General features: G+C 49.5%; 1 protein-coding gene across 4 annotated transcripts in view; it reads right to left on the reverse strand.

Annotated features, from left to right (window-relative positions):
- Window positions 1-21: 21 nt before the first annotated feature.
- Window positions 22-23,991, reverse strand: part of TTLL9 (tubulin tyrosine ligase like 9) — a 41,955-nt gene continuing 17,985 nt past the window's right edge. For 3 of the 4 annotated variants that reach the window (XM_040447378.1, XM_040447377.1, XM_040447379.1), the window contains 10 exons: window positions 19,640-19,708; window positions 18,968-19,042; window positions 17,717-17,807; window positions 16,764-16,804; window positions 15,783-15,870; window positions 10,137-10,195; window positions 8,959-9,155; window positions 7,122-7,235; window positions 5,587-5,711; window positions 22-1,537 (listed from right to left, as the gene is read on the reverse strand). In XM_040447378.1, coding sequence (XP_040303312.1) covers window positions 1,461-1,537; window positions 5,587-5,711; window positions 7,122-7,235; window positions 8,959-9,155; window positions 10,137-10,195; window positions 15,783-15,870; window positions 16,764-16,804; window positions 17,717-17,807; window positions 18,968-19,042; window positions 19,640-19,708 — 936 coding nt within the window. In that variant the 3' untranslated portion in view covers window positions 22-1,460. Of the gene's footprint in view, window positions 1,538-5,586; window positions 5,712-7,121; window positions 7,236-8,958; window positions 9,156-10,136; window positions 10,196-14,627; window positions 14,962-15,194; window positions 15,871-16,763; window positions 16,805-17,716; window positions 17,808-18,967; window positions 19,043-19,639; window positions 19,709-23,991 lie in introns of those variants that run through there. The other variant, XR_005782055.1, reaches the window with a different exon arrangement.

Consider the following 23,991-nt stretch of genomic DNA (forward strand, 5'->3'; position numbering starts at 1 on the left):
AGACGACAGAGCAGGGTCTCCTAAGCCGATAATTTGTGTGCAAACACTGTATGGTTCCCTCCCCAAGACAGAAACTGCAGGGCTGGAGCACAAGGGTGAAAGAGAAGGACACCTCACCTTTGTAGTACATATTACATAAAAATGTAAAAAAGGGACCGGAGCATTCGCCCTGGTAGCTGCTGTCTGTATGTGTGCCTGGCGCGTGACTTCTGTCTGAACGTTGTCCCTGCCTGTGTGGCAGGGTGGATGCTTGGCCAAAGGAGCCGGTCAGGTTGGCTGTCCTGGAAATGAGGAACCTGTGTCCAGGGCTGTCTGGCCTTGCCTCAGTCACATGGGTGGAAGGAGGTTCCCACACTCTGAGGCAGGAGGCCCAGAGTGGCCTAGCTTCTGGCCTTCCCAAGGCCACTGGTTCACTTCTTGGGTCTGCCGGTATTTTTCCTTCCGAAAATCCCTTCCCCTTCCCCTTCTGCTATTTGCAGCCAAAAGAACTGTCCTGCAGGGGGGAGAGTTGCAGTGGGAGCTGCCTGGGCTCTCATAGGCGGTCCCCCATGGAGCAATTTGCCCACAGCCCACTCTGCTGCAGTCTCTCTTAAACCAACAGGAGGCTTAGGAATGGTGGAATGTATAGAGAATGCAGAGCTTTCATTTGCGCCCAACTCCCCAAGCCGTATCCCGTTGCTGGCCAGGCCAAGGCCTTCTGGCTTAAAAAGCTCAGCTCCCAACCTCGGGAAGGTGCGTAGAGGCCCCACATCACCTAGCTGCCTCCCAAGTGCACCTTTGCAGAGACCCTCGCTAAGCAGCTTGGCCTTCCCGATCCTTACCTTGTCCACTTGAAAAACAAGGATGCTCTGGCCTGTTGATGTTAAGATGGTCAGGGGAGCTCCATGAATTCCTGACACGCCAAGTCAGGGTGTTGCATGGAGGGAAAGGTGTATTTAGGGCTCAGCCTTTCCCCAGACCCCCAGTAATCCAGTAAGTGCTTGCTTTGCAAGCACACCTTAAGACCAGTTCCCTAGCCCCTGACCCCTTGCTCCTGAAGGCTCGTTTTAAGCACTGACCTTCAAGACATCAAAGGCTCAAAGCCAGGAGGGCCTGGCTCCGGTCAGCGTCATGCCCTGAGCCAGGCCCAGTGCCCAGTGACTCCGAGTGAGGTCTGTTCTCATTTATTCGACAGGATCTCTCTGGGGTAGCAGAACTTGCTGCGGTTGTCCTTGTCAGGCCCGATGGCCAGGCCAATCCCTCAAGGTTAATACGCATCCAGTCCCAGGGATTGGCCGTCTCCTGGTGCAGAGGTGCCCAGGTGGGGACATCCAGGGGACCTGGAACAAGCAGTAAGCAGCAACGCTGCTGCCAGGCCAGAGGGAGGGAGGTGAGTGCTTAGAGGCACCGCTGTGCTGGAAAGAGGGGGGAGAGGACTGTGCTGGCACCTCCCAGGGTCGCTTTCCTCCCCACCGCGGGGACTAACTGGAGGCTTTCTTCTGGCTTTGAAGGGAGCGGAAGAGTTGCCTCAGCTGTTTTTTCCGATCGTTGACACAGCCTGGAAGGGAAATGGAGTGTTAGTTGGGATGGCCTGTCCTTGGTAGAGGAGACATGGGGGGGCGTGGAGGGGCCTCTGCTCCCACTTCCTGGAAGAGGGAGGGCCCGCAGGAGCCGTGCAACCCCGGATGGCCTGTGTTTTTCGTCCCGACTCCGCTCCTGAACTGCACGCCCTCAAGCAGATCATTCTCCCCTGTTGAGCATAGTTTTCTCATCGATCAACCAGGATACCTGCTTTGTGGACTGGATGTAAGGATCACCAGAAAAAGGTAGCATCCAACCCCGGTGCTGAATGTGGATGAACTTGCTGAGCCTTCACAGGAATGACGTGTAGAAGAAAACTGAGTTTCAGACAGGGTAAGAAATTTGCTTCGAATCATACCGCAAGTAGCGGAACTGAGACTCGAACCCAGATCTAGCTCTCGAGGCCAAGCTCTTTTTTTTTTTTAATTTTGAGAGAGAGTGTGAGCAGGGGAGGGGCAGAGAGAGAGAGAGAGAGAATCCCAAGCAGGCCCTGCACTGTCAGCACAGACAGACCAAGCTCTTAACCACTACCCCACACTACCTTTCCTTTTGGCTTCGCTTGGTGAAAACATTGCAAGCTAGCATAGTGCCTGGTACCTAACAGGTTAAACGTTAGCTTCCTTCCCTTCCTTACCCAACCCCATATGGCAGGCACAAGTGGTTAAGAGAGGAATTTTCCCCGCAAGTGGCCCCTACTCCTGGAAGGGTGTCCCAGGCAATCCTTGCTGAGAGGCCGACAGGAGCTTCTGAGACACCTCTCAGCACCTTCACAGCGTTACCCGCTTCTCGTTTGTTCTCACGGCTGGTCTGTGAGGCAGCACCATGGTCCTTTAGTTGTGCCAGGCACACTGATGGCGCTCACAGATGCTGGCTGAATGACTGCATCGCTGTGGCCACAACTACTGACCTGGAGGCATCTGCCCTCTCAGCACCCCAGAGCTTCCTGGGTACTCAACTGATCAAGGCTTCACTGAGCTGAGGCCCACTATATGGGTCCCCTGGGTTTTCCAAAGTGAGTTCCATGGAACTACCTGGTTCCTTCATAACTCCCAAATCTCTGTGTCCAATGCAAGCCTCTTGTTGGAGTTCTAGACTCATCTCTGAGTTACCTGCTGATCTTTTCACCCGGAGACCCTTCAACCCTTCATTTCATCCAGGCTCTTCCCAACTCAACCAGCTTCTCTTGTGCTCGCACCCAGACGCTCGACTGGAGACTTGGGGATTATTCTAGAGACTTCTAAAGCAGGGGTTCTCAACTAGGCTGTGCTTTAGTCAGCTGGGACCTTTTAAAACTCCTAAGGGCCAGATCAACTGTATCTTTACCTTCAGCAGACATTAGTACTTTTGAAAGCTCCAGCATAATTCCTATAGCGGCCAAGATGGAGAGCCACTGTTCTGCATCTTTGCGACTCAGACAGGGTCCAGGGATAAGCAGCATTAATATCTGAGGCTGATGGTTGCCAAAGATGGCTGCAACAACTCCTTCCATTCCTATATGCACGCCTTCCTGCAAGGTGACTGCTGCTCCTTGACCCAGTGGAGGGCTCCATTTCCTTGCCCTGTGAATCTGGGCTACAGCAGCTTTGACTAATGGATTGTGACGGAATGACACTACACCGTGGGACTTCTGAGCCTAGGCCTCAGGGGGCTTTGCTAGGTCTCCCACCTTCTTGGAACATGAGACTACCATGGGAAGAAGCCAGGGCTGGGCTGCTGGAGGATGAGTGGCCACCTGGAAAGAGAGGCCCCGCTGACAGCATCACAACCACCACCCGTGCGAATGAGGCTATTCTAGGCCTTGTGTCTCAGTGAATCGGCCAGGTGCCTGCAGCCTTATGAATGACCCCAGGCGAGACCTGAAGAATCAGCAAATGGGACAGAAGTTGTTTTAAGCCTCTAGGTTTGGGGAGAGTTTGTTTGTTACATAGCAACAACTAGGAGAGCATCACCTGGGAGCTTGTTAGAAAGGCAGAATGTTAGGCCCGCATCCCAGACCTACTGAATCGTAATCTGCATTTTAACAAGATTTCCAGATGATTATATATATGCACATCAGAGCTTGAAAGCTCTGTAGAGTCATCTTGCAACAACACGAGGTGGCACTGCTGTAGAAAAGCCTTTCATAAATCCCCTCTCCTCTCCTTTCTCAAGCAAATTTATCGACACTCCAGGCTTCCTTGCAGCTGGGGTGGCCATGTGACCCAGTTCTTGCCAGTAAGATGTCAGCCCTGGGAGGGTTTCCTTTTTGGAGTAAAGAGTCAAATCTTGAAGGAAAAGCCTTGGCCCTTGGGCCTTCCTGCTTCTTCCTGCCTGGGACAAGGACACAGTGTCTGGAGTAGGAGCAGCCATATTGCAACCATGAGGCAACAAGCATGAGCACCAAGGCAACCCACTAAGTGTAGCCAAATGGAAAGAAGAAAGCGCTGGGTCTCTGGGGGCATTTTGCATCCATTGTGTCAGCCCTGTCACCTACCCCAAGACATCCTGTGGGTCAAAACAGATCATTCCCTTTCTGCCTAACAATTATTTGGCTTTTCAGTTGCTTGCAGCCAAACTCAATCCTAAATCCTATCAAACCCTAAAAAAAGATTTAAAACTTCTTTTCATCAAAAAAAAAAAAAAAAAAAGCCACTTAAATGAAATTTAAAAAGCAAATAACAAATTCAGGAAAATATTTATAAATACATTTGACAGAGGGGTAATGTCATCAATGTATTGATATCCAAGGCCTTTATAAATTTAGAGAACAAGCCACTGAAAACTGCATAAAGACTATGGACAGCTTACAAAAGAAGAAATACGAATTGAAGAACTCTGCAACATAACCAGTAATCAACAGAATGCACATAAAAACAAATCTTTTTTACCTATCTAGCTGACAAAGGTTTTTTGTGGTGTTGTGTGTGTGTGTGTGCGTGTGCGTGTGTGTGTTTTATTCAGAGCAGGCAAATCTGTGTACTCTTTCTAAAAAGCAATTTGGCTGTAATAAGTCCATCCCTTTGACCCAGTACTTCTACTTCTAGGAATCTGTCCTAAAGAAATAGCCAGAATTTCAGCTGAGCTTGATGTGAGAAGATGTTCATCACAGCATGGCATTACTTATAAAAGAAAAAAATTGGAATCATACCAAATGTTCAATTATGAGAAATTGATTTAGTAAGGTTGACCTATATACAAGCTGGAATATTTTACAGCTGTAGAGTAATTTTGTTTTTAATTGTGCTAAGGGATAGAATTTTCTAGCACCCAAGCATTCAGGTTTTAGAGTAAGAGGGATTGGAGTTCAACTCTTCATCACTTATAACTGGGACCTTCAGCAAGTTGTGTAACACCTGGAGACCATTTCTTCATCTATAAAATGATACAAGCTGCCTAAAAATGAAATGATGTACGTAAAGCTTGGACCTGGCCAAAAAGTGTTTCCAAAAGAGAGACTCTTATTAGTATTGTTGAATGACATGGAATATACTATGTGGAAAAGTGGGACTCAAAACTCCAGCCCAATGCCAATGTTGTAAAGAAAAAAGTATAAATATAGGCATTTTTGAAAAACTGGAAAGAAATACAACAGATTGTTGAAGCTGGTTATGTCTGGATGGTTTTTTATTCCCTTTTAGTTTTCAAATACTCTACAATGAGTGAATAATTTTTATAATCAAGAAAATTTTTCACTTTTTAAAAACCAAGTTTAAAGTCAAGCCCTGAAGTCCTTAGTTTCTTTTACCACATTGTACACTTTGGAGTTCTTTTCCACCTAAGCCTTTTGCAGTCCACCTCCTGATAGATGAATAATATCTCTTGCCATGTGCCAGGTGGCGTTCTAGGCATATGTTGAGATAAAAACTCTTTTGTCTCCGTTTTACAGATGAGGAACAGAGAGGTTAAGTCCCTTGCCCAAGGTCACACAGCTGGTAAATTGTAGATCAAATTAAAACGGTCTAACCGCTATGCCAAGCTGCCTCCTAGACTACCTGGCTCCTCTCATGACACATCCCCCGTGCCCACTCCCCACCTGGCCCCACTTACCAAGGTGTGTGTTGGTCACAAAATTCCCCATCCCTGACAGGTCAGGAGCCCCCTCTTCTCGGCTGACAGGGCCATCATTCCACATGAGGTCAAAGCCTCCCACTCGCTTCTCCCTTCCTGTGAGCCTAGATGGGCAGGAGATACAAGGGGCTAATGAAGGTGCACCTGATGAAGCCCTAAGACCCAGACTAGGCTCCTGATCCCTCCCGGCACCCTGCATGTGCCCACGCTGTCAGCATTTCTTCTTTTGTTCACCCATTTCCCAGGTTTCAGAGGGGTCGTCTCCCATATTGTCCCCAGGCTCCCACCCTTGCCCTCGGTAACATGAACCTACTTATACTTAAAGTCTGCTGTCCTTCCCAGACTATAAACTCCAGGAAGGCAGGGACTAGGTCTGTTGTGTCCTTTACTGTGTCCCCGGTGTGGGGCACAGGTCTTGGCACATAGTAGGAGCTCAAATGTTTGTTGAATGAGTGAATGATGGTAGATACAGAGGACACTTGAGGTTCTACCTGCTCAGCACCCATTTCAGCTTCTTTCAGCCTCAGGGTACCTTGGGTTTTTTTGAGAACCACTCCTCCCTCTCTCACTCACATGGCTCAGCTCAGGGCTGATCCTACTCCCCCTGGGAGATGGGCACAACATGTAGGCCCAGGCAATCAGAGTCACAATGATTGGTTCAGAGATAGGCATTGACATAATCCCCACGAATAAGAATGAGAGTTAGCCCTCAAACTTTTGCTGGAATAATTGGGAAAAAGCTAATACACAGGAAAGAGGTGGGTCACGGAGAAGGAGAAAGGGAAAGAAAGGGAATCAACCAATACTGACTGAGCATCTGGATTCAGCCATTCCTGGAGTCAGACCCTGGGTTTTCCCATCATATGCGCATCGTTACAACAGTAGATAGTCTCAGGGCGCCTGAGTGGCTCAGTCGGTTAAGCTTCTGACTTTGGCACAAGTCATGATCTCATGGTTTGTGGGTTCAAGCCCCGTGTCAGGCTCTGTGCTGACAGCTCAGAGCCTGGAGCCTGCTTTGGATTCTGTGTCTCCCTCTCTCTCTGCCCCTCCCCCTGCTCATGCTCTGTCTCTCTCTGTCTCAAAAATAAATAAAAACATTAAAAAAAATAACAGTAGATAGTCTCTTATTGAGCACTTATTATGAGCAAGGCACTTTATAATAAATTATCTTAGTAGATTAATTTAACAATCCTGGGGGTTAACATGAGGTTTCCCATTTTACAGACCAGAAAACAGGCTTAGACAGGTGAAGTCCAGGGTCTCATGGAAATCCTGCTGGACTGAATCTCAGAAGGCTATATAGTTCGCCCTGCTGTGCCTCAAAAGGGCTGAGTCCTTGGACCAGGATCCAACCCTGTGTGGACATCTCAGTTTGTCCATCTGTAAAATGGTGAGCAGGCCCGAACCATCTCTAAGGGCCACTCAAGTCCCAGGGTTCTGAGTTCTCTGTCTTCCTTGATGGGAGCCCCAACTGTCACATACAGGGGTGCCTGAGCGAGGCTGCCTTCCCTCACCTGGCCTCCATGTCCACGACATGCAGGGTATCTTCCAGAAGGCAGGTCTTGAGCTCATAGTCCTCCTGGCTGCTGGCTGTCAGCGATGGGGATGCGTTGACCTCCAGGAGCCACCTGGGGAAGGAGGGGAATGGAGAGCCTTAGGGTTGCCTGGTCCCTGGGGACCCTGGAATTTCATGGAGAGGCTAGATGGGGTGCCTGGGCCCAACCCTCAATTCAACCAAGGTTGCTGTCTCCATTTTTCCACTAGAAGAAAGGTTTCAGTGGCTAAAACTTTTTGAAAACAATTGTCACAAACTTGAAATCCCCACTGGGGCCAGGTGGTACCCAAATGAGGCAAGCTGGAGGGGGTGGAATGATCTTGGTGCCCTCGTATTGCTCTTCCTTCTCCCACTAGAGCTGTGAATACAAGACAAAGTCCCGTTTCCTAGTGAACTTTTGCATGTGTGGGCAATGGCCGCTGAGGACGGCAGGAGCTGGGAGGGGTGGAGAGCGGTGAACCGGGAAGAACATTCCACTCTAAAGCGGTGGCCCCTCCAGGAGACTGTCACCCTGTGGGAGTGTGAGCCCAGGGTTCTGAGTTTTCCAGAAAAGGCGAACATCCAGACTGTTGTGTAAACATCTCCCAGTTTTTCGAGATGCTCAAATGAATTTACAAGGAAAATAATTTGAACTCCAAAATTGAAGCATCTGTGGCCAAAAGCAGCCCAAGGGCCTAGAGCTTGCAAACTCTTGTTTTGTGCAAATCCGGTCATTTACAGACAAGAACCTGGGGCACAGAGAGGGAAGGACCCATCCGGCAGGTGAGTGGCAGACTTGGGTCCCCCTCCCACCCCCAAGCTTGTTTCTCCATCGGTGTCCACTTTAATATCCGCAGCCACATCTTTGTAGCAGGGGGCAAAGGAGAGACCCGCTGGCACCCGGACCCTGTTTCCTTGAACCTGGGTCTGACATAGGTATCAGTCTAGAGCTCCAACTGCTGGCTCGGAAAGCCCTCAGCACCTATCCAGTGACCCTGGGGAAGGAGCTCGGGAGCCGCAGTGCAGGCAGGGAGTAGCTCAGCCCAGGAATTATGACCTGGCTCTGCCCTTGACAATGTGTAACCCCAAGCGCCCAGAACAAACCCACTGGGCTTCTGTGTCCTGTTGTATCACATGAGGGCCATCACGATGGTCCCTGCCACCTCAGGCTTGTCTTCCTCATCAGCTCAACCTCCTCTGTGGGGACTGTGGGAGCGCACCAAATTCCTTTTTTTTTTTTTTTTTTAATGTTTGTTTATTTTTGAGAGAGAGACAGAGCGTGAGCAGGGAGGGGCAGAGAGAGAGAGGGAGACACAGAATCCAAAGCAGGCTCCAGGCTGTCAGCAAGAGCCCGACACGGGGCTGGAACTCACAAACCGTGAAATCATGACCTGAGTCAAAGTTGGATGCTCAACTGACTGAGCCACCCAGGCGCCCCATGAATGCACCACATTCTTAACAGGAAGTGACATGGTAACAATATTCCCTTACACGGCAGTTTGCATCCTGAGAGCAGCAGGGCTTACAGAGAAGTTTCTTGCCTGGTACTCAGGAAGGATTGCTGACTCAGCAGATGTTCAGGAAAGGTCTTTTAGTGCCAGGCAGGGGGTTCGGTGCTTTACAGACAATACCTCATGTATCCCTCATAATAATTCTATAAGCACAATGTCCATTTTACAGATGGGCAAACTGAGTCACAAAACTAGGAAGTGTGTCCAACCAGGAAGCGGCAGAGACCACACCCGGGCCGTCTGGGTGCAGAGTGTGTGAAACGTACCCCCCACCCCGTTCTCCGGGCTGCCGGCCCACCCACTTACGGTTTGAGGTCCTGGTCTATGAGGATGTCATAGCCGTACAGCTCAAAGCAGTGCTTGTCGCTGATGATCACCTTCTGCACGCTCTGCAGGCTCCTGATGAAGATGTTGTCCATGTCGCTGAAGAGCGTCTCCACCGCCTCCGGCCCATGCTTGGACGCCAGGTACTGGCGGAAGCGCTGGATCATCCACTTGCAGCCCTGGGGCCCCAAGCACCCAGGGAGGGGGGGGAGAGGGAGCCTTCGTTAACTGGGACCTGGCCGGCCGGGACCCTCAAACAGTCACCATCAGCACGGGCCTTGGGTTTCGACAAGAGGCTCCCAACAGGGTCCTGTGATTAGCAGGACTCTGAGTTTGTCCCTCTTGCAGGGCAAAGCTACTGCATGCTCAGGGGAAGGGGTGGATGTGCCCTCCCAGAGCCTGTGCTTCTTTCTAGAACATAGCCTGGGTCCCCAGGCTCCCAGAAGTCGCTGCCCCAACACCCTGCACAGGTTTCTTCCCTGGGCCTGCCTTCCTGGGGACAGACTGCACTGACCATGGTGTACCCTGAGGCCCAAAGATGACCAACTGGTTACTGTTTTCGGGGGGCTAGGGGTACGTATATGCAGGAGGCCCCCACTGTGTAGGATGGAGCTGGGGGAGGGAAAAGACGGGAGCGGGTGTGAGCTGGGAGCCAGCTCTCCCTGTGCCCCTCTGTTCTGGCTCTTAACTCTGAGAAGTCTGAGAATTCTAAATTCGAACTTGGCCTTGTAGGTTATTAGATAGATAAATGGATGGATGGATGGATGATAGATGGATAGATAGATGAAAGAAAGAAAGAAAAAGAGAGAAAAAAAAGAAAGAGAAAGAAAGGAAAAGAAAGAAAGAAAGAAAGAAAGAAAGAAAGAAAGAAAGAAAGAAAAGAAAGAAAATACTTTCAAGGTAGGAGGATAGAACACATTTTGTTACAGGGTGTGTGTCTTTGATTCGTAACTTTTAAATATTCAGACACACAATGTGTGGGCCTCCTTCTGTACTCTTGTCCTGGGTCCTGCAAGTGGGAAGGGTGGTCCTGACCTCACTGATGAACTGGAACTATGAGCCCAAGACTGGCCTGTCCTGGGCTCCGTGGCACACCATCTCCTCACCCCAACCCAGTCCCAAAAGGCTGGCTCTGGAGGCCAGAAGCACAGCTTCCTCACCTTCTTTGGATGGTAGTCAGGAGAGGTCTTTTGCACAGCGACATTGGTGAGGTGAACATCTGGGAGAGGTAGGTGGTCAAGGACAAGTGTGAACAAGAAGGGTGAGCCCTGTTCCATGGAACCCCCAGAGATCAGACTAAGACTTGTGCTTGGACATTGATGAGGAAGGCGCCACAATGGCCCAGATGTCACATATGTGGGCCTTGAGTTCAGATGGGCCTGGGTTCCAATCCCACCTGCGCCTTTTACTGGCTGTGTGCCCCTGAGCAAGTCACTTAACCCCTGAGCTCTATTAAGTGGGGGGACTTAGGTGGGGGAAACGGGCAAAGAGTAAGCAAACAATCAAAACCTATATGGACAGAAGTGGGGCTGATTAGTTATGCAATCTTTCAGCGGGATTTTTTTTAGCTTAAAAACGACACTAGAAATCACAGAGAAAGTCAGTGGATGAACAGAGCCAACCATGTAAAAATAAAAATAAGCAGATATCAGGGCAAGAATGAAAAGCAAGCATGACTAGATAAAAGATTTGTAGCAAATGTGACAGACTAATGTTTTTATCACGTGAAAATCCCACATAAATTGTTAACAATAAAAATTTATGACCCTAATAGATACATAGATATAGGGGTATGAAAACATCAGGGAAAACATAACTGCTAAAAGACCATCTGGAAAAATGCCTGACGTTTCTAGTAATAGAAGATACATAATTTTAAAGGGATGTAAATGGAGGGGAGGGGTGGCGCCCGAGTGGCTCAGTTGGTTAAGCATCTGACTTCACGAGATCAGGTCAGGATCTCATGGTTTATGAGTTCAAGCCCCGCATCAGGCTCTGTGCTGACAGCTTGGAGCCTGGAGCTGCTTCAGATTCTGTGTCTCCCTCTCTCTCTGCCCCTCCCCTGCTCGCGCTCTGTTTCTCTCTCAAAACTAAACATTAAAAAACAATTAAAAAGCTATAAATAAAGGGATGTAAATGAGGAAGAAGTACAAATTGGAAGAAACGCAAATTCTAAGGCAAAACCCTGCTTCCCCATTAAGTCAGTTACATATTTTTTAACCTTTTTATTTGGAAAAACTCAAAACTCACAGAATCATTGCAAGTGTAATGAATGTCCATATAGGCTTCATCTACGGGTGCTAATCGTTTTAGAAATGTCTTTAAAAAATTTTTTTTAATGTTCATTTATTTTTGAGAGAGACAGAGCACGAGTGGGGGAGGGGCAGAGAGCGAGGGAGACACAGAATATGAAGCAGGCTCCAGGCTCTGAGCCGTCAGCACAGAGCCCAATGCAGGGCACGAACCCACGAACCGTGAGATCATGACCTGAGCCGAAGTCGGACGCTTAACCGACTGAGCCACCCAGGCGCCCCAGAAATGTCTTTTTTAAATGATTGTCTTCAGGGGCGCCTGGGTGGCTCAGTCAGCTGAGCATCCGACTTGATTTCAGCTCAGGTCATGATTTCACAGTTTGTGGGATCATGCCCAGTGTCGTACTCTGCACGGACAGCTCGGAGCCTGCTTGGGTTTTTCTCTCTCCCTCTCTCTCTCTGCCCTTCCCCCGCTGATGCGCGCTCTAAATAAATAAACTTTTTTTTTTTTAAGTTCCAAACTGTTTGAAAAAATAAAATCAAATGATTGTCTTCAGCAGGGAGAACTGGGATAAAATGGGCCCTGTCAATGGAAGGGTAATAAAAATACAAAAGAACCTTCTCTAAAACAATCTGGCCCATATACCCTTGACCCAGTATTTACACCTCTGCAATGTCATCTGAAGGAAAAATTAAATATGGTAAAAGATTTATGAAAAATATGTTTCTTTCCAGCATTGTGTGTCATAATTGGAGGAAGCAGAATACTTTCTAAATGCCTGCAGGGTGGAAGATTAATAAACCAATAAGTCTACTCGGTGGGATACTTTATAACTAATAAAAAATATCTACAAGGAAAATACTGATATGTGTAGTGAAAAAAAGTTATGTTTATACAGTTGAGATCACTCCTTTATAAAACGCAACAACAACAAACTGTACAAACGAACCTGGGAGAAAATACGTCAGGGTAAGTAATTGTCTCTAGAAAATAAGAACACAGAAGGTTTCTTTTCTGTTTTTCCTTTTTGTACATTTTCTGAATTTTCTGATTTGCCTTTAAACGGCTTTACTACTTATATTGTGAAAACTATACTCTTTAAGTGTTTTATTATTTTTATTATTAAAGTAATACATAATGGTTGTAAAAACAATTCATAATATAGGAAAACGTGTAAAGGTGAAAATAAACGTTCCTGGCCTGATTCTAATCCTCCTTGGTGTTCAGAGTTTATAAATTAGTGAACATCCTTTCTGACTTTCTTCTGAATAGAAACATATTTCCTTAAGAGCAAAACTAGGATTATAAACACACCAGGTCTATACCTGTATGTTGTTTTTCATTTTAATAGTCTGTCTTAGATACCTTTCCATGATATTTTAATTGGCCTCATTATAACAGCTGTACAATAGCATGTAGATGTTTTATCGTTCATTTTGCCATCCTTCAAGGGTGTTTTAATTTGTTTCTATTTATTGTTACAGTGCTGAGGTCATTATTTTTATATTTTGTGTGTGCACATACATGCATATATATTTGAATAACTGTATGTGAACTATATATAAAAATATAAATCTCTAACTCTTAAATATGGAGAACAGAGGGTTACTGGAGGGGTTGTGGGACGGGGGTGGGCTAAATGGGTAAGGGGCATTAAGGAATCTACTCCTGAAATCATTGTTGCACCATATGCTAACTAACTTGGATGTAAATTAAAAAAATAAAAGGAAAAAAACATTTTAAAAATGTAAATCTGTATATTTAAGGTCAGGTTAAAATATGTCTTATTACTTTATGATCCAAAGTTGCTTTATTATTATTTTTTTAATTTTTTTTTAATGTTTATTTATTTTTGAGACAGAGAGAGACAGAGCATGAACGGGGGAGGGGCAGAGAGAGAGGGAGACACAGAATCGGAAGCAGGCTCCAGGCTCTGAGCCATCAGCCCAGAGCTCGACACAGGGCTCAAACTCACAGACCGCGAGATCATGACCTGAGCCGAAGTCGGACGCTTATCCAACTGAGCCACCCAGGCGCCCCTGCTTTATTATTTTAAAAGTTGGTGTGTAATATACGAAACACATACAGCAAAATATTAATATCTGCTAAATCTGGGTGGTGGATGCCTGGATTTCTCTTACAGTCTTTTTTCTGCATTTTTGTATATATTTTAAATATTTCAACGTTTGAAAATTAAAAACAATTAAAAGAAGTTGTAGAACATCATGTGCATTGACTCACTGTGAAAACAGCAAAGGCTTGTTCACTAGAAACTAGTCCTGGGAAAGGCCGGGGTCTGTTTAACAAGGCGCCATGACCTGAGATATACAAGCACTTTTAAGTAGGGAACGGGGGACCACTAACGTGTGCTGAACGCTCACTTTGTGCCGGGCACTGTACTAAGGGTTTTACGCGTGTCATTTAATTTTAACAAAACACATGGCAGCCAAAAAATAAAACTACAATGAATGATGACTTGCATATGTTAAATGCTTGCTAGAATCACATAAACAAACATACTAAAAATGCTAGAGTTGGGGCGCCTGGGTGGCTCAGTCGGTTAAGCATCCAACTTCGGCTCAGGGCATGATCTCACGGTTCATGAGTTCGAGCCCCATGTCAGGCTCTGTGCTGACAGCTCAGAGCCTGGAGCCTGCTTCAGATTCTGCGTCTCCCCCTCTCTCTGCCCCTCCCCTGCTCATGCTCTGTCTCTCTCTGTCTCTCAATAGTAAATAAACGTTAAAAAATTTCTTCTTAATAAAAAATTTAAAATTTTTTTATGCTGGACTTGGAAAAATAGGGGGGGAAATTGTTAGAAATACTCTGCAGGGCCAACTCCCATTCTAACACGCAGGCGATGCATGTGCATGAGCTCGGGACAGACACATAATCGAGAGACCAAATTAAGGCAGGGGGTGGGTGGAACTGGCTGGAAACATTAGCTGTGTTGTCCAAGCAGCAGCAGCAGCAGCAGCACCTTCCGTAGCCTTCTCCCCCACAGGCTGGTAATCCAGTCCTGCTGATTTATCATCTCTCCATTTCTGGATTGCCGGCCTCTTTGCTTCTGATGCTCATGTCTAAAAATCTTATGTTTATTTATTTTTGAGAGACAGAGCATGAGTCGGGAGGGGCAGAGAGAGAGGAAGACACAGAATCCGAAGCAGGCTGCAGGCTCTGAGCTGTCAGCACAGAGCTCGAAGCGGGGCTCGAACCCATGAACGTGAAACCATAATCTGAGCCGAAGTTGGACGCTTAACTGACTGAGCCACCCAGGCGCCCCACATCTAAAAATCTTAGAAACATTATTTTTGATGTCAGTATTCTAACCAGATAATACACTCACGTGGTTCAAAAGTCAAAAGGCATCAAAATGTGCCTGAGGAACTATCTCCTCCCCACCCCTGTCCCCACCCGCCCAGTTCTCATCCCAAAGGCAACTTCCATTCCCAATTTCTTATACTTCCTTCTAGAGATGTCTGCGCACGGATACAAACATATACAGAGATATAATTTGCAATGTTAATGGAAGCATACTTTTCAGAGTTCTATACTTTGTTCTTTTCCAATTAACAATACGTCACAGGGATTATTTCATATCTGTACATAAAGCACGGGCCCGTTCCTTTTTAACAGCTGCATAGTATTCCATCATGTAAATGAGCAGTTTGTTTTATTTCCTTTTTTTCTCTCTCTCTCTCACAAACAAGGCTGAGCAGTGCATTGCCTTTAAACCTCTCTTTTCCGGGGCGCCTGGGTGGCGCAGTCGGTTAAGCGTCCGACTTCAGCCAGGTCACGATCTCACGGTCCGTGAGTTCGAGCCCCGCGTCAGGCTCTGGGCTGATGGCTCAGAGCCTGGAGCCTGTTTCCGATTCTGTGTCTCCCTCTCTCTCTGCCCCTCCCCCATTCATGCTCTGTCTCTCTCTGTCCCAAAAATAAATAAAAACGTTGAAAAAAAAAATTTAAACCTCTCTTTTCCTATGTTGTGAGTGTACATGTCGGGTAAATTCTCAGAAGGGAATTTGCTGGGTCAGAGGGTATGTGCTTTTGTCTTTTGATAGACATTTGCCAGATTGCCTCTGGAGTGGTTGTACCCACTTACACACCACCAGCGACACACGTATTCCCCCAGCCTCGCCAGCATAGTGTGTGATCATATTTTTGGTCTCTGCCAGTTTGATGGGTGAAGAGGGCATTGTGTTCGAGTGAATGTGTGAGCCAATGTCTAGGCACATGGAAGGATGCAAACATTCTCCAAAGGAGCTCGAGCTCTCCCATCCTGTGAATGTGAGTCAGTGTAGAGCGAGCAGAGAAGTTTGGGGTGAGCTGCTCTGAGCAGAGTGGGGCTGCTCCCCTGGGATCACCAGGGGCTCCCCACCCCCACAAGACTGCCAGCTCCCGGAGGCAGGGACCAGGCCCGTCTTGTCCACTGCTGTATCTCCTGTGCCGAGACCGCAGCTTGGCACTTGGTGGAATGAAGAAGTTCTCCCTGACCAGCTGGGGGGATGAGGAGGGGCAGGGCGCAAGGGGGCTGGGCAGACAGGATCTGAGGATACACTGGTCATCGATGCTGCTCAGTGTGAAGCGGGTGTTGGAGAATCGGGCGAAGCCGTCCCGGTACAGCCAGGCCCGCAGCGGGATGTACTGTGTCGAGGAGGGAAAGGAGGGAGAGGAAGGGGAGAGGGGTGAATACGAGCAATCTGCCCCTCCTAGCTTTTGCACCCGCTGTTTCTTCCACCTGGAGTGCCCTTCCTTCCTTCCTTCTCACATCACCCCTCAAGAATCCGTCCAAACAGCCTCCTCTGATTCCACCCCCTCCCTCCCTGGTGTCAGGGGCAGGGAGAAGACGCAGAAGGGAACCAAATGAAGGAGACTCTTCTCTGCTCCGCTACCACGCGCGACACCCTTCCGGGTGTGTCCACGTTCCCCACCAGACGCTCAGCTCCAGGAGCCCAGGGGCTGAGCCCGCCTCCCACGCCCCTATGTCCTCATGCCCCACATTGAGGAGCACCTCACGAAGGTTTGAACGGTTGCTGAACGAATGGGTGGGGAGAGGCGGTATGGCAGCTCCTTGTCTGAGAGTAGACTCTGGCACTAGGCCGCCTGGATTGGGAGCCCAGGTCTGTCCGTCACCTGTGCGTGACCTCGGGTAAGCCACTCAACACCCTCTGATTCTGTTTCCTCATCTGTAACATGAGGATAATAATAGAACCTGCCTCCCTGGTCGTTAGGAGGACCAAACGTAGTAAAACCTGCTGAATACCGGGGTTTGATACTTAGGAGGTGCTCGGTAAAGGTCAGCTGCGGTTACCACGAATGGCTGAGTGAATAAAGGACAGGCGGACGGCAAACCCAGACTCGGGTCTCTGAGATGGCAGAAATGGGATCTGTTTACGTGCCCCCGCCTTACCCTCAGACGCCCCCTGGGCTCTCCCAGGCAGGCTCACATAGGCACCCCCAGAATGGCTTCTGCCCCGTCTCCTGGCCCAGCTCTTCCTTACCTGCTGCTGGAGGAGGGCCCCATCTTAGCTACTCACCGACATCACCAGCACGTAGACGCGCAGGTCAAACTTGCGGCCTGTCAGGCAAGGAAAGAATTCATGCAACAAATACTGACCGTGTGCCAGGCAGCATGTTAGGTTTGGGGGTTAGAGCAGTGGACAGGCAGAGGTGAATGCCAATAAAAGCACAAGAGGTACAAGGAGAAGGTAACGAGGAGGGGAGGTGGTTAATGTGGGGGGAAAGCTGGAGACAGGGGATCAAGGAAGGCTTCGTGGAGAAGTGGTGGCCTAGAGGAAGAGAGGTGCCCCCCAGCCTGGAGGGGGCGGGCCTTGGGGCAGGAGGGACTGCCTGAGCAAAGGGCTCGGTCCAAGGGCAGAGTGGAAGGAGACGAGGTCAGTGAGGTCAGCAGGGGCCAGCTCACGTGCAATATTTGGATTCTGTTTTAGCAACCATGGGAAGCCACTGAGGGGATCTTGTCCCCCTGGGTACCGTGCTGGAGCGGAGCATAGGGGACCAGAGTAGCAGCGGGCATCAGTGAGGATGGGAGGGGACAGTGGCCAGAACCAGGACGGAGGGGGTCAGATGGATTCAAGAGCTGCGTGGGAGCTTGATGGAGGTCGGACATGGGATGGGAAGAGAGAAACACACCCACAACGGTCTCCGGCCTCTGGCTTAGCAACCAGGGGCTGGAGGGGCTGTATCCCGACGGGGAGGCTGGGTAATGAGCCATATGGCAGCGGGAGGGTGAGGGTTGGATCTTAGGCATGTTGGGCGTGAGCTGCCAGGAGGTGCCCAAGGGTCGGTGGGACCTCAGGATCCGGGCTGCCGGGGTGAGGTCCTGGCTGGAGACAGAAAGCTGGGAGGTCACTGGCATCTGGGGGTGTTGAAAGCCACGAGAGAGTCACTGGGGGAGGGGAGGGAGGATGTTGCCCGAAGCGGTGAGAGGAGCCAAGTGGCCCTCTGTTCTGGGCAGAGACCGCCATCTCACCTCCTATCAGGTAGGGGTTTTCGATATAGCGCTGAGCTACGTAGTTCTCCACGGGGATTTCATCCTTCTGGTCATCAGAACTTCTTGCGTCCTGGTTGTAACAATAACTATTATTAACTTCTACGGAGCATTTCCTGGGCAGGAGGCATCGTGCTAGACACTCTCCTTGTTTGGTCTTTAAATCAACCCTATCAGGGAAGGACGAACGTTATCCCCCATTTTACAGATGAGCAAACTGAAGCACAGAGAGGGGAAGCGACTTGCCCAAGGTCACACAGCTGCTCCGTGGCACAGCTGGGACGTGGACCCACACGCAGGCTGGGCCCAGAGCTTCCGTGTTTAACCTCTAGACCTGTGCTGTCTATTTACATTCAAACTGCTTAAAAATAAGTGAATTTAAATGCTATCACGTGCATGAACCTTGAAGCCATTACGCTAAGTGAAATAAGCCAGATACAAAAGGACAAACCATTTAGACGAGGTCCCTGGAGGAGTCAGATCCACGGACACAGAAAGTAGAAGAGTGGTTGCCAGGGGCTGGGTTGGGGGGGTGCTGCTGGGAAACAGGGAATTCGTGTTTCCTGGGGACAGAGTTCCGGAAGCAGACGAGAGTTCTGGAGGTGGATGGTGGCGGTGGTTGCACAATGACGTGAATACACTTAGTGCCCCTAAATTATACGCTTAAACGTCGTTAAGATGGTAAATGTCATGTAGATAAAAGAACGAAAAGAAATTTAAAATCCAGTCCTTGAGGGACACCGGCTTCATTTCAGGTGCTCAGCGTCAGCACGTAACTAGTGGTCACGGTACCGGAGAGCACAGGCATACACCGTTCCGCCTCTGTAGAAAATTCCATTGGTCCGTGCTGCCTGGAGGGCCACTCAGGTGCCTGGGGACTTTCCTCTCCCGTCTCTGCCTGCGAATCCTTTCCTGGCCAGCCCAGCAAGGCTCTGTCTCACACCTGCACAGCACCCCATGGTCTGCAAAGCCCCTTCTCAGCCGCTGTCCCCTTCACGGTAACCATGTGAGAAAACTGAGGCCCAAAGGCGAGTGGCGCATACTTGGTGAGGTCACACAAGGGCCTGGTGGCAGGGAGCCACTGGAACTCAGGGTCTCTGGCCCCCAGGGCAGAATTTTCTACACCTGCTATCATCCCCCGGCCCCCTCCCCCTCCACCGCCAAGCTGCTTCAAGACAGAGGCAACCAGGCCTTCCCTTCCTGGGCCCCAGGCCACCTGGCACCTGTACTCACATGGCCTCCGGGTGGATTGACAGTGCTCCGGGCTGGCTGGGCCTCTGAGCTGGTGAGCTTCTTCCCAGCGGTGCCCTGATGGGAAGGAATCAGACACACAGAGGAGGGAGGCAATTCACTTACTGAGCACCTGCTCATGCAGCAGGTGCTGGTTGTGTAGCAGCATTATCATCTCTAAAGTTCAGAGGGGGTTAACAATTTTCCCAAGATCACACAGCTGCTGAGTGGCAGGGGCAGGATTGGAAGCGGGATTTCTACTACGCCGCATCCTGGGATAAGGATGGGTCATGGGGAGGGAGGGAGCTACCTCAGGCTCGGCCTGGGACCTGGAGGAAGAGTCAGCCAAGCTCTCCCCAATCAGGTGAGCAGGAGGCCCAGGTACAGAGGCAGCGTTCTCAGGTTTTAGGCATGGTAACTCGTCCTCAGCAGGCACTGTTACTACTCTCCCCCATTTACTTGGGCACAGAGAGGAGAAGCATCTTGCCCAGGGTCACACAGCTTTTAAAGGGCAAAATCAAGATTTGAGCCCAGGCAATCTGGCTTCAGAGACTCCGTTCCCAGGGGCACAGCTTCGCTGCCAGCCCTTCAAGCTTTGGAGGAGGGAAGGAGGGGCCCCTCATGGCAGCAAGGGCAGAGGGAGATTTCCGGAGCAAGGGGGAGGGGTAAGCTTACCTTCCTCCAGTCCATGATGTCCTTCAGCCTCCGGAAGAGGAAAATGCCTTTTCCCTGCGACCGGGCTACCTGGGGTGGGGGTGAGTGCAGAAAGGTCTGCTCTCAGCTCTATGTGGTTCCTTGTTGGCCCCTGTGCCTGGGGCACCTCCCCACCATTTCTCTGTCTCTATCTCTCCCATGGGCTTCCAGCTCTCCCCAGAGGAATGGCCCAGCCCAGCCCCATGGGGCCAGCCACTGAGAAGGCACTAAGCCTGGCTGGCGGGTGGGAGGGAGGCAAGGGGGGGGGGGAGGAAAGAGAGAAGCCGACTTCGCTCACAAAGGCATACAATGGCATGAATAATACAAAACAACAGACAATTAAAAAACCATTTCTAACAGTCTTGGGAACACATCATCCAATTCTTTTTTTGGAAATCAATTTGCCTCCCTAATTAGGTTTTGCTTCAGCTAATACTGATCAGTCTGCCTTTACTGAATCCCAGCATGGATAATTCATGGCTTCACAGAGTCTAGGGGCTGGAAAGATCTTTAATATCATGCAGAGCAGTCAGCACCAAAGGCATTACTCCCCCCTGAGAAATCCCTCTGTGATGGTCACCTGCCAGGGAGCTCGCCACCCTCCCCCTCCCTCCGGATGCAGCTCATTTGTTGCAGGATCGGCTCTATGAAGCAGTCATCCCAAAGATATCCATTAGGTGACTACTGTGTGCTGGGCATTATGCTATAGCCGTGACCCAGACCTCATGGAGCTTTCACAGCCTAACCTGTGTCGAGCTAAAAATTTGCCAGCCTGGCTCTGGCCTGTAGGGCTTCCTAAAACAAATCTGATCCCTGGGCCCCAGAGCAGCCCTTTGGGTAATCTGCAGCCACTGAGCAGATCCCCTCAAGGTGTCTTTTCTCTGGCATTAAGGCACCCAGGTAATGCCAACTCTCATTTCCCTCTGTTCTTCTCGGAGCAGGGCCAAGTTGGTTGATGTGATGTTCTCTGTACAATGCAGGGGCAGGCAGGGCTGTCAGGCATGGATGGGCAGGCTGTCCACTGCACAAGGGCTCCCCGTCATGGGGCCAGTGGGGGCTGAAACTCAGCCCCCGCTCTGCCTGCTGCGCTGTGTGCCTGTTTCGGGGTTGTGTACGCCCAGAAGATGGGGTGCCCGCAAGACCTGGGAGTACTGGTAGCATTTCAGGGGAAGCCACGTGTGCACAGCTATTTGGGAGAGCAATAGTGTGCACAAAGGGCTTCCCACAGTTCCCAGCTACCCACAAGACTTACATTCACCTCACAAAAGATGACCCAACGTAAACAGTGAAAAAGTCACTCAACTTCATTAGCCTCAAGGAAATGCAAATGAACACCCCAAGAGGAGGCCACCCTATACTCCCTGAGAGTGGGTAAAACTAAAGACCGACAACGGCAAGTGTTGGCGAGGCTGTGGAGAAACCAGAACTCACAACTGCTGGTGGGCGTGCACCAAAGCAGGACATAGGCATCTGCTCTGACCCAGAAACTCCTCTCCTGGGCACCTGCTTGGCAGAAACCCGGGCACCCGTGGACATGTACAGGACGTGTAGCACACGATTCACAATAGCTCCAACCTTGAAACTCCCAAATGGACAAGTACACACTCAACGGAATCGTGTCGACAATGATGATGAACAATGCACCGACCCGCGTCAGTGTGGATGAGTCGCCTGAACACGATGTTGAGGGAGAGAAAGCGGACGCAGTGGAGCCGTACTACGTGATTCCAATTACACAAAGTATGAAAGCAGACAAATGATGAATCCATGCTGTTAGGGACCCGAGGGGTAGTGAGTGGGAGAGGGTCGGAGGGGAGCTGCTGAGGGGCTGGCAATGCCCTGATTGCAGTCTGGGTGCTCGTTACTCAAGTGTGCTCGCCTCGTGAAATTGACCAAGCTGTGCCTCTGTGACTGGGGCATATTCTCTTTACTAAACTTCAATTAAGACGTTTTTTTTTAAAGACTCCTGCCTTTGGGTCTAGGACCCCCCACCCCCACCTTTCCTGTAGCCATTCCCCTTCCTTCTTTCTGGCCGGCAGAGCCCAGCTCTCACACGGAGGCTGGAAAGACCAGATACCTGTGTGGTCAGCCTCCCATGCAGCTCACGGGAACCATGCGACTAGTTTTGGTCAATGAGGCCCAAAGAGACATCGGCTTGGGGCCTTGGGGCTTCTGAGAACGATTTTTTTTTTCCTTGTTAACAATATTGGGGTGGGCGCCTGGGTGGCTCAGTTGGTTAAGTGTCTGACTCTTGATTTCAGCTCAGGTCATGATCTCATGGTTCACGAGATCGAGCCCTGCATCAGGCTCTGCTGATAGAGCGGAGCCTGCTTGGGATTCTCTCTCTCCCTCTCTGCCCCTCCTTCCCTCTCAAAGTAAATAAACAAGCATTTAAAAAAATACATTGGGGTTGAGGAAGAGGAGAAAGAGAGAGAGGGAGCAAGAGAGGAAGGGAGGGAGAGAGAGAGAGAAAGAGATGTTTGCCTCCTTTCCTTTCTTTGAATGCTACACCCTGGGGAGGTGAGGACTATAACCGTCACCAATGAGGTGACGAGTCTGATGGAGGAAAGCCAATACACTGAGGATGCAGAGTGATGACAGAGAAGAAAGATAAGGAATGTGGTCTTTTCACAGCACCACTGAGCACATCCCCCAAACCTGGAACTTCCTACCTCTGGCTTTCTTGTTATATGAGGTGATAAAATGCCTTTATTGTTTGAAGCATTGCTAGTATGTTGGCAAACACGCCTGTTCCGGGAGATGCCCTCCTAAGGGAATAATCCTTAGGGTGAAAAGTAAACTTCCTGCTTGGTGATCTATCAGGGTTGTTGAGGCTGGAAGCCACCACCTGCTCCCTAGCTCCAGCAGACTGTAGTTTCCAAAAACAATCACAAAAATATTTCCACTCCCATATGTTTTCCCAGAACCTTGCTACCTCCACCCTCCATCAAGAGGTAAATTCAATGTCCCGCCCCGAATCTGGGCCAGCATTTGGGACTGTCTCTACTAATTGCATATGGCAGAAGTGACATTGTGTGGATTCCAGTGCTGGGTCCTCCAAGGCAACACAGCTTCCACACAGCTTTCTCTTTGGGGATGGTTGCCCTTGGAACCTAGCCACCATGCCGTGAGGAAGCTCAGGTCACATGGAGAGGTCCATACGGAGGGCAACTGAGTCTTCCAGCCCTCCACCCTGGCTGAGCTCCCGGCCAACAGCCAGCACTGACTTGCCAGCCCAGTGAGGGAGCCAGCTCGGAAGAGAATCCTGCAGCCCTCACGGGAGCTGTCCCAGTAGATGCTCAAACAGCACCGAGCCTTCCCTGTCAAATGCTGCCCAAACTAGCATGAGCTAATAAATAAGACAGGATTTTCGTTTCAAGCCACTGAGTTTTGGGGTGCGGGAATAGGACCAGCACACTGACTTTAGGGGAATGGTTTCTAACAGTGGTAGCCAATACTTCTCAGATGTTTTCTGGGTGCCAGGCACAAAGACTTATGCCCATGAGCTCCTTAAAGCTTTACAAAGAATCTTCTATGGAGGCATTAACATTATCCCCCTTTTGCAGCCAAGGAAACCAAGGAACAACACTCTGTTCAAGGTTACCCAGCCTGTAGGTGACAAACCCAGGTAGTTATTTATTTATTTTTTTTTACATTTATTTATTTTTGAGAGACAGAGAGAGACGGAGTACAAGTAGGGGAGGGGCAGAGAGAAAAGGAGACACAGAATCCGAAGCAGGATCCAGGCTCTGAGCTGTCAGCACAGAGCCCAACGCAGGGCTCGAACTCACAAGCCGTGAGATCATGACCTGAGCCAAAGTCAGATGCTTAACTGACTGAGCCACCCAGGCACCCCCCAACCCCCATGGTCAACATGGTCCTACTGTTGGGACTATCAATCTTACTTGATAATCTGGGAGTAAAATATTATTTTTATAAAAAGATATGTTTTCAACTGGAAAATAATATGAATGGATTGTTGGGGCGCCTGGGTGGCTCAGTCGGTTAAGCCTCCAACTTCAGCTCAGGTCATGATCTCACGGTTTGTGAGTCTGAGCCCTGCGTCGGGCTCTGTGCTGACCGCTTGCTCAGAGCCTGGAGCCTGCTTCGGATTCTGTGTCTCTTTCTCTCTCTACCCTTCCCCCACTTGTGCTCTGTCTCTCAAAAATAAATAAATGTAAAAAAACATATATATATGAACGGATTGTTAGAATGAACCATATTTAGATTCAGATTTAGATATTTAGATTTAGAACCTGTGGCCACTCATGGCCCTCGATGCCCTGCCCCTGGGGATCATTTCTCATGAGGCATTCGTTGTGTGGCATTCATTG

The sequence above is a fragment of the Herpailurus yagouaroundi genome, unplaced genomic scaffold (genome assembly GCF_014898765.1).
Source record: "Herpailurus yagouaroundi ecotype Mexico unplaced genomic scaffold, PumYag 196, whole genome shotgun sequence".
NCBI lineage: Eukaryota > Metazoa > Chordata > Mammalia > Carnivora > Felidae > Herpailurus > Herpailurus yagouaroundi.